The following is a 14152-nucleotide window of genomic DNA, read 5'->3' on the forward strand; positions in this document are numbered from 1 at the left end:
CTTACCCCGCTCTACTCTACTGTATAGGTGCATTTTTGTACCCAAGCAATAGTGGACAATCAGTGGTCTGTCCAGTTCTCTCATTAAACACACATTTTATAAAAACAACACTGCATGTAGTAACACTGCAAGTGTATTACACTAAATATTCAGGAGATAGCTTGAAAGTAAAGGACTCAACATTAACAACACTGCCCCTTGGTGTACAGATGAAGAATTAGATTGAGTCATAAATAATAATACAAAATAAATAAATAAGAGAACACATTTGTTTTTGGAGAAACACAATTTAGAGGCTTACAATGAAACAGTAGAGCTGTGTATAAACATCATTTTTATTCTGTTTTTAATTTTAGATGCAGGTTTAATAAACATACTGTGATGATAGAAGATAACTATTTACAATAGAAGTAGCAGGAAATGCAGATTTGTATTTTTTTTTATATATTTATATAATATATTGCTAAAACCGAAATGAAGCTTGAAGGCTGCGACTCCCTGATGCCTCTGTGATGCGTCTCAAGCCAGAATTAGAGGGGATTTTCTTAAAGGGTCGAGAGACACCCGTGTGTTTTGGTGATGACTAGGTTTAGTTTAAAGTCGGGGTTAAGATTATCTAGGTCAGATTAGCACACTGAGCCGCCGCTTTATCAGACACACACCAGCTGTTAAGGTTATGCAGGAGGTGTAACAGACAACCAGTGTAGCACAGGGGGAGCAAAATCATTTAAGGTAACAAAGTTTGGTTCGTTAATATAAAGCTAAACATTAAGTTGTTTTTCTTTATATCTCAGATCCAAGATGGCTTCAAAACTAACAACAGAAAGTGGAACAGAATCAAACCCAACACCAATTGACTGATCTCTTCTTAGGGCTGAAACATTTAGAACTTTTCTACCTTCTTGCCTTGTCCGAGACTGTCAATTTAAGCATTTGCCTCCAATGTAAACTTCTACACACACATCTTTGACTATGGATCAAGACTTGTGGAACCCTGTATAAAATTTCCCTTAATCATATAAATATATAAACTTTTTGGGAACATCATACAAATTTAAGCTCATAGCTGTTTATTGCTCTCTTTTGCCCCCTTGTGATGTAACCGAGACTAGCATCTATTGAAGACTACTGTAGTAGCAGAAATTGAGAACAAAAAAAAAGTACATTAAAAGTAAGTAAATAAAACATCTGTACATCTACGACAAAACCTACAGTGCAGGAGTGTGTAATAAAGCGACAGCTGTACAAATACACCCCTATAGTGCGTTATAGAGGATTACAGAATCACTAAATGGTTTATTAAAAAAAAAAAAGAAAAAAGGCTTGCTTCGTATTACGCTTCGGTGAAGAGAGGTTCACAAGGAGATTTTAAAATCACCGATAAATCAAGCTCCTGAACAGTTTCTTCATCTAGAAAACACCCCTGATTTAGCACATAAATGGTTTTAGAAATCAAAACAGCTTCATTTCATCCAGCAGGGCGAAAACTGAGAGCAAAGTCGAGCTAACTTCGTGGCCTGATCTCATGCAGGCCTGTCTGACTCTGAATCTGATTGTCTACTGAAGCAGAGTAAACCAAAAGAAAAAAAGAACACACAAATGGGGAAAGACAAGGTTGTTTAACTCATGGGTTTAGGATATCTTCTTAAATCCCATCCATCAGGTTTAGCTTTGCTGGTTGTCAATCGGTTGACACGTACACAAATTTCCCTTTGATGTTAATGATCAAACATAACATCTGATGGTTTATGTACCAGGCTTTAAATAAGCCTGAGTCAGTTTTTTTTGACGGAAATCAAAGTGGTCTACAGGGATTTACACTAGTGCTGATCAGTTTTAGATCAGGTAGAAAATAATGTATATCACATTTTGACAACTTCGCATGCAATATGTTTTTGAGAGGGGTAAAAAAAAAAAAAAAGTCTATTTGTTGAGCGGATGCAGCTGGGAGCCAGGACCGAGATTGTATCCACAAGATGATATTTCAGCCAAAAGAAGAAAATATTTTCTGTGATTAGAAATAAAGATACATCTGCTCCTGAGCTAGTGATGGATCAAATCAGCACCAGGCTGCTACCAGAGGAAAGAAAAATAAATATGATGCATCATGTTACAAACGTAAAAATGGAACAGAAGGTTAAAATACCCACGTATAAAAGAAACCTGACGGGATATACTAATCATTTCTTCTATACATGTAATTTTTATGTGAAAGCTGTGGTTTCGTGCAAGTTGTTACTTCACTATGTATTTTTTGCCCTTTTAATTGCCTTACTAATAATGTAACGTTTAAAAGGGAAAGGTTTTATATATTTAAAAAAATAAAATGATTTAAAAAAACTCGCCAGTACTGTGCAAAAATTACACTAGAGCAAGGATGTCTAAAAAAAAATTAATACATTTAAACAAATACTATAAACAGCAGTAAACTGTAATTAATGAAACAAAGTGAAGATTTTTTTTTAAATCCAAAAATTTATGTTAGTCTCAGTTACAACTTTAAAGTTTTATAAGGAAATGAGCTGCTTAGTTTTAACGAACATTTTACAGAACCATAGTCCTAACGAGGACTTTATCCCAACTGCTTTTTATTTCTTTCCATGAGGCAAAACCTAGTCCTAAAAGTTTTTTGGTCTGAAGTGTTTTTACATATGCTGCTTTCTTTTCTGGCCTGCCAGATTTACATGTTTTGTTGAAATACAAGTTTTAGTCAATCGGAAATATTTTTTTTACCTCACAGTGAAGCATACATGTTTAACAAAGTTTGTATTGAAAACTAAAAAAAAAAAAAAGAAAAAAAAAAAAAAAAAAGGGTGACTTTTGCACAGCACTGTACATTTTAAGTATCTGCATTAATACTGAAAAGATTATTACTTCATACAGCAAACATGTCTTGGCTGATCATCTACATATGTGGTTAAGGGAAAATTGTGTACATGTCATTTTTGTGGAATTTGCTTCTTTTGGACACACACACACACACACACACACACACAAAAGTAGCAAACATGCACATAATCCCAGTTTAAAAGCATAAAGCAAGTTCATTAGGTTAATAACCCTGAGGGCTAAAACTGACATTTCTTCTGCATAAAAAAAAAAAAAAAATTGAGGTGCAGACCAACTCGTGAAGCATTCAGTGCAGCAACTTTAACTTCCTGATGGAGCCAGTCATCTCTTTAAGGCTTTACAACACTGCTTTGTGTCCGTAGTGGGTTGACGGAATCCCGTATTACACTGAATTACTTTATAACGGCATGCCGATGAGACGGCATGCTTAAACTATTGAGGGGGAAACAAATTTAAATAAAATAAATGAAAAGAGTCACAGTTCACAGTAGTATCATTTTTTTTTCCCTTTTAAATATTTCCTTAAATATATACACAAAGCAATACACATTATCTGTTACTCTGAGGAATCCGTGAACGTCAGATCGATCTGCTCACTTCACACATCTCCGGCGGATATTTTAACCAATAATCCGACAGGCTAAATCGAATGTCAGTTTTATTATTATTATTATTTCTTTTAAATCATTACACCATCATGAAGAGTGGCAAGATCAGGCTTTTTTTTCACTAACAAAAGCCCTCCACCAAACACCTCCTGTCCTCATTGAATACGTCTCTGTGAATATACTTGCTGAAAAGCCTTTTCTGTCATGTACACCGGCTGAAAGCCTCTATAATATAGTCATTTAAATATCTGGTAAATAAGCAACCGTGAAAAACATACGATGCAGGAAGGGCACACCTGTTCACAAGCATACATCCGGCTCTCTTAAACCATACACTGGAAATTAACTAAATTAAAATATATTAATGAGAAAGTAAGTAGGTGTGAGAGACAGAGATAGATAGAGAGAGAGATAGATAGAGAGAGAGAGAGAGAGGAGGGGGAAAAAAAAACAAAAACAAAAAAAAACACACGCATACTTATAAAAGCCTGCGAGTCATTAATGAGTGTATCATATATGAGCGGATGATCCGTGGAGCTCGGTCCTCGTAACATACACTTAACTTGACTCAAAATCTACAGGTGCGTGTCGTCATGACCACCGGCCCGCGCCAACTAAAAAAAGGGGGTTAGGGGAGCGCGGCGGCGCCACGGTTCGAGCCGCCGCAGAAGGCCGTGAACGTGGATCATTCCGACTCAGCCACTCCGAGGAGCCTCCGACACGCTGGGGAGCCTCCGCTGTGTTGATCCGCGCCACTCCGGGATGTCAGAAATAAATCTGTTTAGCGTCCGAGGGGTTCTGCTCCATCGGACAGTACGGACATTTCAACCTGCGGAGACGAAAGGCGAGAACCAGCGTCAGATCACGACCAAAGGAAATTAAACATGATGGGAATTGACCTGAATAGACTGCCTGGCCCAAAAAAAAAAAAAAAAAAAAAAAGTCAACTTTAGCCTGGATTACAGCACACAAATCTTGCGGTTTATTCGTGAGTATCATCAGAATACAAAAACTCCCTGGATGCGATAATCTGGCCATTGTGTACATTCAGGTCGTCAGCTGACTTCATGTTATTGCTGCATAATGCTGCTGAGGCTACACCTGAGCAACTGAAGCAACATATATGTTGACTCGTACAGTGGACACTATGCATGATCGCGTCATGTGCTTCCCTTCTTACCCTGACGCACACATCACTCTAAATCAGGGTCAAGCTGGACTTATCAGAATGTCATGACATCTTTTTCCATAGCGCCAAAGATCGATCTTTATTCTTCCAAGCAAACTGAAGACTTTTTTTCTAACGAATCTCACTAACAAGTGGTTTCCTTATGGCCACACAGCTGTTTAATCTGTTTATCACATGTCTATATGTGTGTGTTGCATGTGTGTATGGCAATGCCTTAACTTTCACTATTAAACGTAGCTATGGCAAAGGTTGCCCCAGACTTACAAACAAGTTCTGTTCGTAAGTCTGATTTGTTCTCAAGTCCAAAAAAGTGAGCCTTTGACATGAATATACAATGTAAGATACACAAATACACTTGGTTAAATCTAAGCAGTGCATCTGTCCCTTTTTCCTACAATGCCATCATGTGTGCAAAAATCGCAACTGCATGCAAGTCATTTTAAACATGCACTTAATCTCACACTAATTTCCAGTAATTTCAAATTTTCTTTAGTGGTTTTCTTTGCTTGATGTATAATAATTTAACACTTCTGAAATGGCAACCTTTTTTTTTTTTTTTTTTGGCCAGACCATGTACTCTTTTAATTAAAGCAGAACACTTAGAGCTCAATTCATTCCTTAATTCCAACTCCAATGGTAGACACATGTATGACGTACAAGTCTAATCTGCCCTTCCCACTTTTTTATTTTATTGACACCCCTGCACTATTTTGCACATGAATGTAACCTGTACAGTGGAAGTGACATGCATTTATTATTTGCTATAGTAGACATACGTTCTGCCAACAAACTGTGTGTCTCTATGTGTGTGTTCTCATATAAAAAGCACCTACTTCCCAGCGTTGGTGAGTTTGTTTAGGGCGTCTCTAGAGATGACGTGACCGCAGATAAGCTTCATGGGTGGGTTACTTTCGGAGGTCTGCTGCCTCAGGATGGGACACGCGAACACTGAATGATACCAGCACTTTTTTCCCAGGTCTATCTCGATCTGCGCAAACACACACAGACGAAAAATTTTATCCTTGTCCAAAATTTAATGGAATTCACGTTCAGATGGTATTATTTGTCCAAGTTCTTTTTGTTTATGCTTAATAAAACATATCAAGAAATAAAAATAAATTAATTAATTAAATTAAAAACATAGGTGCTTTCATCTCCTGTGGAACGGCACCGACTCCGAAGAGATTTTATTTAGATACATTTCAGACTTGAAAGCGGTGAAAACCAGAAAGCAGGAAAAAAAAAACAGACATGTGATTTGTAAAACAGTGGTGTATCAGGAAAGGTACATCTGACGGTTCATTTAGAAAAGAATTCCAGAATGATATTTTAATTTCCAACCATCACTTTGCACATTGTTCTGCTCATTACTGGACATTGCTTTTCCATATTTCAATTCTATTTTATATCTCGTACATAGTGCAAATCCGATTCTACAGCTAAAAGTTTTCTATATATTTGTACGATTTTTACTGTAGTTGACGTTAGTCTTTTGGCTGCTCCCATCGAGGGGTCGCCACAGCGAACCATTTGATCCGGACAACAACTTGGCACAGGTTTTACACTGGATGCCCTTCCTGACGCAAGCCTTCTATTTTATCTGGGCTTGGGGCCGGCACTGTACCCAGTGGCTGGGGTTTGGACATTGGCTGGGAATCGAACCCTTTCACATGGCAGGTGAGAAACCCACCACAAGAGGTGGGTAGAAACGAGTTGCATTTACTTGAGAAACCTTTGGAAAAAAAATAATAAAAAAATTGACTTCCATGACTAGTTTTACCGTTTTAGTAGTTTGACAGTGAAGCAAACGTGTCGCGGTTAGTTTAGCTGTTTTATTTAAATCTTAACATATATAATTAGCAAATAAACTAAAGACTAAAAAAAATACAAGTTTCTTACATTTGCTTTGCTGGACACAGTTTATGGTAAAGTGAGTCTTGTGCACATACTCTATGTTCTACTGTTATTCAAATCTGCTGAGTCATTCGGAGGGCGACTACGTATGTACAGTTTATCTTACACAGGAAATAGTTTACACTGTTAACACATGTATGTTACCTACACAGCAGATATTTATTTTAAAAGCTTTATATTGTGAAAAAAGTGAGATTAGGAAATTGGTGTTTCTTGTTCGTTAATTTGCTATTACTCTTACTTGATTAAATTCTTTGGCTACGCTACCCACCACTCAGTTTTAATTATTATTATTATTCACATCTTGTATTCTTCATTTGAATATCTTTATCCTTTTTTTCTTGCTTATATTCTTTATTTAAATACTTAAATAAATTACATTTTACAAGCATTTCACCTCATATCATATTCATATTTGTATGACTGTGTAAGTGACAAATATAATTTTTATTTAAATACCTAGTAGTAGTCTTATTAGTCTTATTCATGAAGTGTTTGTTTGCTTGACTGTTTTTGTATTTAATACACTTTGGACAAAACTGTCACCTCTGATTCTTTCCATCAATCAATTAAATCATTCATGAGCATTTAGGCAACATACTTTTTCTTCTACTAAATAACTGGGAACACATGCGGTCATCATTGCACTGGGAGGAGGCGGTTGGGTCAAAACACTTGTGCCGTTGTTAGGGCAGATTAATACACTGATTGTCTTGGGACCACCAAATTAAAACTCTTATGATGTATTACAACCAAATTGCTGACAAAAACATGAAAAATTCTATCATTTCTATAAACTCTATCTAAAAAAAAAAATAAATAAATAAATAAATCGCTGTGCTCGCTGTTAGATCCTGATATAAAACACACACAGAACTGCCTGAGCACCATTTCGACAGTTTTGCTGAGGTGCAGCTTGACCTGAGATAAAGACCGAGCAGAGAGCATCATGAGGGTTTAAACCAAAAACAAAACCAAAGTACACAAAGCGAGAGAGAGAGACTCACAGGCAGCTCGTCCTTATGTGTCCAGACACCGCTACACTGCCTCTGCTCGATGACCTGCTTAATGTTCATCAACACAGGCAGGGCCATGCACCCCGACGCAAAACTGAGGGACACACACACACGATTTATAATAAAAGTTGGCTAAGTTAATCTTGAGAGTGTGACAGAACTCGACAGGAGTGTCTGACCTGACGCTGAGCGGAGACTCTACGGACAGGCCAAGCAGGGCGCAGGCGTCCCGAGTGAAGATGTTACAGATCTCGGCCCACTGGTTGGTCTCGAGCAGGCTGCGGTACGGAGAGTTCTCGATGCCATTGCGCAGGTAAACCAGGCTGCCCATCAACACCTGGATATCTACAAGAGATACACATCACACTCACAAACAGATCCATCACAGCTAAAGCTCAAGGTTAGATCTAATACTCTAGCAGCACCAAGGTAAAGAAAATACAAGTTTCAGTTTAATACCTAAACTGCTGTTGCAATTATCCAAACATTTTTTTTTTTTATCATTAATACGTTACTAATATCTGGATCAGCCGTTACAAACAAAGTAGTTTTGGCTGTAACAGGTTTATACGGAGGTAAAAAAAAAAAAAAAAAAAATCCTGTACTCTGGTTGTACAATTTATTTTAAATACCTTTAAAAAAAAGAGAAACGTAATTTTTTAACATTTTGTCCACCTGTCAACAAGATTTCATGTTTCCTCGTTAAAAGAATGTGTTGAGGTGAGCTGCGAGTCACAACTGCGCTGCCGTCTTCACTCTTTCATCAGAAGTGAATTTTCAAATATAAAGAGTACCAATCCACTGTGAATCTTCAAATGTAAAACGTACCAATCCACTTGACTAAATCTGTCCCCCTTTACTCACACTACGATTATGTGGCTGTAAACCGTAACCGTGCCTTCAGAAAAAATTCTCGCATGTCAAATGTAATGGTTTTGGCTCTGCACCTTTAAATCACCAGGCGAATCCTGGATGTCATTTTTGTCTCGAGGCTGTTTTCCACTGTATTGGACTGTGTATAGGAGACCAAACAGGCGAAAGTCTGATGGAGCGAGATCAGGACTATATGGAGGATGCTTTAACAACAGTGTGGGCAGAAGTGTGCAAACGTGCATCGTCACGTGAGATCACGACATCCTCCGAGGCCTCCTCAGTCCTCTGTGTTTAATCCGAAGTTTAGGCTTCTGCTCTTCAACAAGTGTCTCACTTGTATTTGATGATTGTTAAACCTTTTTCCTGATAATGTTCCAATACTTCTGGCTCTTGAGATGAGAATCACAGAAAACTGTAAGCGCTGATGAATTTTCCAGCTGATGGTTTTGACTTTTGAATTTTTCCCTGATTGAGGATGTTTCCCATCTGTTTACTCCCAGAAACATAGTGTTGAATCCGTGTCTCGTCACCGCTAACGATTCTCTTTAAGAAAACATTCACCTTCTTTAGAGTATTGCTACACATTTTCTTTAGAGAGATCCAAACGCTTCAGTTTATGCTCTTCTGAGAGTTGTTTCAGCAATAAGTACACAGACAGAGCACAAAAAAGGCACATTTTTGACTCACCCTCGTACTGAGCAACTTCTACTAACAATTGAAGCCTAACAACAAATGGAGCTTTAAAAAAATACTGCATGCATACTGCATCACCGTTGTAATTATTTATTTATTTTATTTTACGATACTAGGTGGGTGTGTGTGTAACATTTATGGACGGAGTCTCCGTCTCGGACCTCTCTGATGCTGCGCGGCGAATGGCTGGAAGTGCCGAGCGTAGTGTAGCGCCTCTAACTGGTTCTCCACACCTCCGTTCAGCAGGCTGATGAAGTAGAGTCGGTGCAGCTTGAACTCCAGACTGCTGTTCAGATCCAGGAGCCTCTGTCGGTTTGTGACGGCCCATCTGAAAAAGACAAAACACACACAAACACAGCATCAAAGCTGAACCTGAGTCGAACTTTGCACTCTCAATAGCAAATGATGATTCTCTGCTTTTCCCACACACACATACATACACACATATACACATAATGTCTGTAGTTCTCTGTTGTCAGGAAAATTATATTAGATTAATACAAGGTCTCTACGCACTCCAGCGCAGGTCGGAGGTCCTGCATTCGTAAAGCCTCAAGAATGCGGTTCAGTTCCAGAAACGGCTGCTTCATGCTCATGTCGATGACCACGCCCGACTCCTGCCCGACCATAGAGAGAGCAGAATAAAGCACTTTTAACAATTAACGCAACAGATGGAGTTCTGTATAAAACCATTTTGTACAGCCGAACCTGACAGAGGTCCTCGGCGACGCTCAGCATGCCCTGTCGATACAGGTGCTCCACGATGGTCTCGCTCAGGTTCCTCTGCTTCTCGGAGGAGTCCCACACCGTCTCTGCTACCACGGCGCTCACCTCCGCGTCGAAGTTCTGCACAGAAAAAAAAAGCCTTGTCAAACAGAAGTAGTGTAGAGTCAGAGACGAGGTACTGCACTCGATTGACCTGCATTAGAACGCAACAGAATTAAGACTTATAAAAGAGCGCTCTGACCAAGCCTCACTGTTCACGGCAGCTCAAAACAATTCGCAATCGTACTACTGGTATCAAAACTATTAAAAAAAAAAAAAAATCTGTTTAATTACAGATCCCTTGAAACTTAGGAGAAAAGTTACTTATTACATCAACATGATCAACAGTTAAATGTTCTTTTCAAAATGCAGACATCCCCGAAAAATAAATAAATGAAAGAGACAAATAAAACGGGCAGAAGAAACAATTGCAAAGTAATTAGGAAGAGGGGGAAAAAAAACTAAAAGATAAACAGCTTACAGACAAAATTAGAAAACAGAATGACCAAAAAAGACAAAGAAAGACAGCCAGAAAAACAGCAGAGAAAGGCAGAGAAATAAAAGACGATATGCTTATACAAGTATAAAATTAAAATAATTATTAACTGTACAGCATGTATAAAGAAATGCACAAAATGATGGGAGAATAGAAAAAAGGATAGAAAAAGAAAGAAAATAGCAAAAAAAAAAAAACTTTTAAGACAAAAAAATAAATAAAATAAATAATTCTCAACTAAACTTATAAAGGAAGAAAGAAATAATGAAAAAAGAAAGACCTGTATAATCTAAAAATAAAAAAAAACAACCAAAAAAAAACCCCAACAGACGAAGCGATGGCGGAGTGACCCACTCTGTCGATGGCTTTGCCCACTTTGGACACGCTGCCGTGAATGTCCTTGTGGCGAGACGCGAGCATCTGCACCGTCTCCTTGATCTCCTTACAGCACTGCACCATGGTCTGAGAAAGCACGGATAAATCTGTGTCCTGTACACCTGCGAGGAGAAAATAAGGTTAAATTAGATTAAAACTCCAAGCACCATCGATACTAGAAAAGTGTTAATTACATCAGCGTCTGAGAAAAAAAATTAAAAATAAACATCTGGTTTGGAAACATGTATGAAAAGTTGGTCAGATTTACTTTAACTAGATATGGGGTTTTCTCTCATAGTGGCGCTTCACATTACTGCTTTTTATTATCGCCATGGTCTCAGAAACGTGACAGACTACGAGACAGACTAGTTTTAAACTTCCCAGCAAAAAGAATAAACGTACATCGATCTGATCATTCATCCCTGAAGGTTCAGTTTTCATAGGCTACTTTATTTTTCTTAAAGTAAGCCATGCCGGGTCACGCTTTATCTTATGTTTCTTCCTTACACGGCAAACAATCATGTTTATTGTCTTTATTAAGTAACAAATATAGCCATGCCCACTCAAGGGGAAAAAAGAAAAAGAAAAAAAAGCGCTACATTACTGGTATATTAATTATTTTCGTTTATCAAAAGAAAGCATCAGGGTCCGGATAGCACAGTCACTTAGTCGGGATCCAGTCAGTGATGTCTACGGTAGATTATTGTTTAAGCCAGTATTTTCCTACATCTTCTAGTTGTTAGTCCAAATCTCCAGGAGTTTTTACATTTCTAAAGCACTACATCTCAGTCCTTGGACTGCATCCCAACACACACATCATATGCGATTCACGTCCAACAGTGGAGTTGATTTAGAGTCAAACAGCCGTCAGCATATGAACGCTCGTCTGTGAGTCACTCTCGGATCTCGGTCTCTGCATTTGGACGATAAAAATCTCTGACTCCACCTTTTTAAATTTTTAAAAAAAAAAAATAACATTAAGGGCAGTTTGCATGTTTAGCTCCCCTTTTTGGAAATTCTGTGAGAAGCAATGCCAAAAAAAACTCCACCCATCCCTTCCTGTACCGTACTGTGCCCGGCACAAATCTCAGTAACAGCCTGGAAATCAGCAATAAATAAATAAGTAAACAAATCTTTCTGGTAGGACAAACTGACAACATCTGTAAAACATCTGATTTATGTAAACACTGGGGACATGCGTGCACCCGTTGTAGCTTCAGACTCGTGTTCTTGGACAGAAGTTGAACCTGAGGGAATTAATTAAATTTTTATTTTTTTTTTACACATCTTACATGTGACCAGCTCAAGAATGCTTTTAAACTCCTCACTTTGCTCCCAAGTTATGCTTCAGAAATCATCAAAACCAGCCCACATAATCTCAACAACAAACGGTGTTCCTGTTAAAGTGGCCAGCAAGCGTATGCTGGCCGCTTTGTTCCGGTCGCTCACCGAAGGCGACCAGCTGGCTGCGCAGCTCGCACACGCTCCTTAGCAGCTCGTCGAGGCGCTCCTCCGACTGGTGTCCGTAGGTCATGAACCTGTGCAGGACCTTCTCCAGCTCGCGCTCCACACACGCACACTGCTCCATGGCTCTGTCACTCGGTATCGATTGCACTATCGCGCATACGGCAAGGAGCGACAAACACCGGCACCTACAACAAAACACAAACATACAAAGTGATCATGACATTGACAATGTAATCATTAGTTCAATTTCTCCAATACTTAAATTCCTTTAATTATACACTCGCACGTTTATAAATGCCGCTCAAGTCAAACCGGGATTTCTGGTGACCATAGGTGTAAAACCGGTGATTGACATTTACTCTTATCACCTCAGTAAAACATTTGAATGCTGGAAAAACATTTTAAAGAAGTCTGTATGTCCGCACTTGCACATTACAGAAAATTCGTCTGGGAGTCCTTGACACATCACCGGTATACAGTCCTGACCCCGCTCCAAGTCATTTCCTGAGTTCCTGGGAGGCCGGGGTTTTCAGACGTGAATGAGACAGAGAGTCCGATTACGGCCCTGGCATACCAAGAAAACTTTCTACCTCGATGGTATCCAAGCACAAAGTTAAAGCGCAGGGAATTATAAAGAGAAATGGAGAGAGTTTTAACATCATACAAGCACAAGTCCCTGTTTGACTCGAACGCCCCTTAAATGTTTTTAGACAGCACAAACACTAAATATATAGCCTTTTTTTTTCATTAAAAAAAAAATGCCACACAAGTCAGTATATTTACTATATAGCATTTGTTTATTAAATATTATATCAAGCTATACTTACTTGTCTTAATTAGGTTTATTTATCTTAAAAGTCTAACCATGGTGGCTGGTGACTACTTAAATCCTATGTATTTATTTATTTTTATTATTTATTAATTACAGCAATACATTTTTATTGATTTATTAATTGTTTGCCTGTCATAGGTTGGAAGTTGAACAGCTGTTCTCTCTCTCTCTCCCACACACACACACACACTGAATTTAATAAATAATAAACACAGGCCAGCTTAGCAGATTAGCCAGTCACCAACCATTAGCACCTGATTTTTCTTCTTTCTTTAACCATAGAGGAGAAACAAAAATCTGGTTTGTTTAATAATAAGTCATTTTAAAATTATGAGACTATAATTAGAAAGAAAAAAAAGAAAAAAAAACTAAACAAACAAACAAAGAGAGCTGAACACCCAGAGAGAGAGAGAGAGAGAGGAGCAGTGAGCTGTGCTAGCTAGCATGCTAATCAGGACAAACAGCAACTCGCTAGTTAAAGGACTTCAGGGGGGAAAACAGGCTTGTTATAAAACATTACACGCTGACACCGGGTGTGGAAGACTTCTGTAAAAACAAAACAACCATTCCTAACTCATTTACACCATAAACGTGTGAAAAAAATAAAATAAATAAACAAAAACCTGTACTCGCCTGTTGTTGTAGCAGCAGCACTCCTCCACCAGACGTCCCCTGGAAACAGGAAGGTCCTTTTCTACTCGGGCTGCGTCCCAATCCAAGGCAAATCGAACTACTGGGGCACTAGGTAGTGCGCGCGCGTGCTCGTAGGTCCCGACGCAGACGGAGGGCGGCACTGTAAGGAGCAAAGATTAATTTGGCCACATGTTTCTGGGCTTTTACTGCACTGACTGCCTTCTACTGAGCAGGAGGAGGAACAGCCGGTGTTCTTCTAAGGAATAAAACAGTGTGTTAGGAATGCAATCATTTTTTTACACAAGCATTTTTTAATTTAAGTGCTAGACTGAACACTGCATATAATACATGTAATGCATGTACTATAATTTGATTGCTTTTATTCAAGTCAAGTCCTTGTATAAGACAACCAAGTCCGAATACTTATGGACCTGACTGTAC

At 38.6% G+C, this 14152-nt stretch overlaps 1 protein-coding gene across 1 annotated transcript; it reads right to left on the reverse strand.

Annotated features, from left to right (window-relative positions):
* Positions 1–317: 317 nt before the first annotated feature.
* rmnd5b (required for meiotic nuclear division 5 homolog B) lies at positions 318–13804 on the reverse strand. The gene is made up of 10 exons (XM_053487869.1): positions 13712–13804; positions 12229–12431; positions 10759–10901; positions 9852–9989; positions 9660–9760; positions 9305–9471; positions 7757–7922; positions 7569–7671; positions 5481–5635; positions 318–4287 (listed from the first exon to the last, which is right to left on the reverse strand). The coding sequence occupies exons 2-10, from the start codon at positions 12365–12367 to the stop codon at positions 4224–4226; spliced, it is 1176 nt and encodes a 391-aa protein (XP_053343844.1). The 5' UTR covers positions 12368–12431; positions 13712–13804; the 3' UTR covers positions 318–4223.
* Positions 13805–14152: the final 348 nt, after the last annotated feature.

This window comes from Clarias gariepinus, chromosome 2 (assembly GCF_024256425.1).
Source record: "Clarias gariepinus isolate MV-2021 ecotype Netherlands chromosome 2, CGAR_prim_01v2, whole genome shotgun sequence".
NCBI classification, from domain to species: Eukaryota; Metazoa; Chordata; class Actinopteri; order Siluriformes; family Clariidae; genus Clarias; species Clarias gariepinus.

What these genes read in the sequence shown, in the direction of transcription:
- rmnd5b (XM_053487869.1), bottom strand. Translation starts at nt 12,367, where the DNA reads ATGGAGCAGTGTGCGTGTGTGGAGCGCGAGCTGGAGAAGGTCCTGCAC. An exon ending in CAGCCAGCTGGTCGCCTTCG is followed by an intron (nt 10,902 to 12,228) that starts GTGAGCGACCGG and finishes TTCTCCTCGCAG; the next exon opens with GTGTACAGGACACAGATTTA. An exon ending in GACCTCCGACCTGCGCTGGA is followed by an intron (nt 9,472 to 9,659) that starts GTGCGTAGAGAC and finishes TGTCTTTTTCAG; the next exon opens with ATGGGCCGTCACAAACCGAC.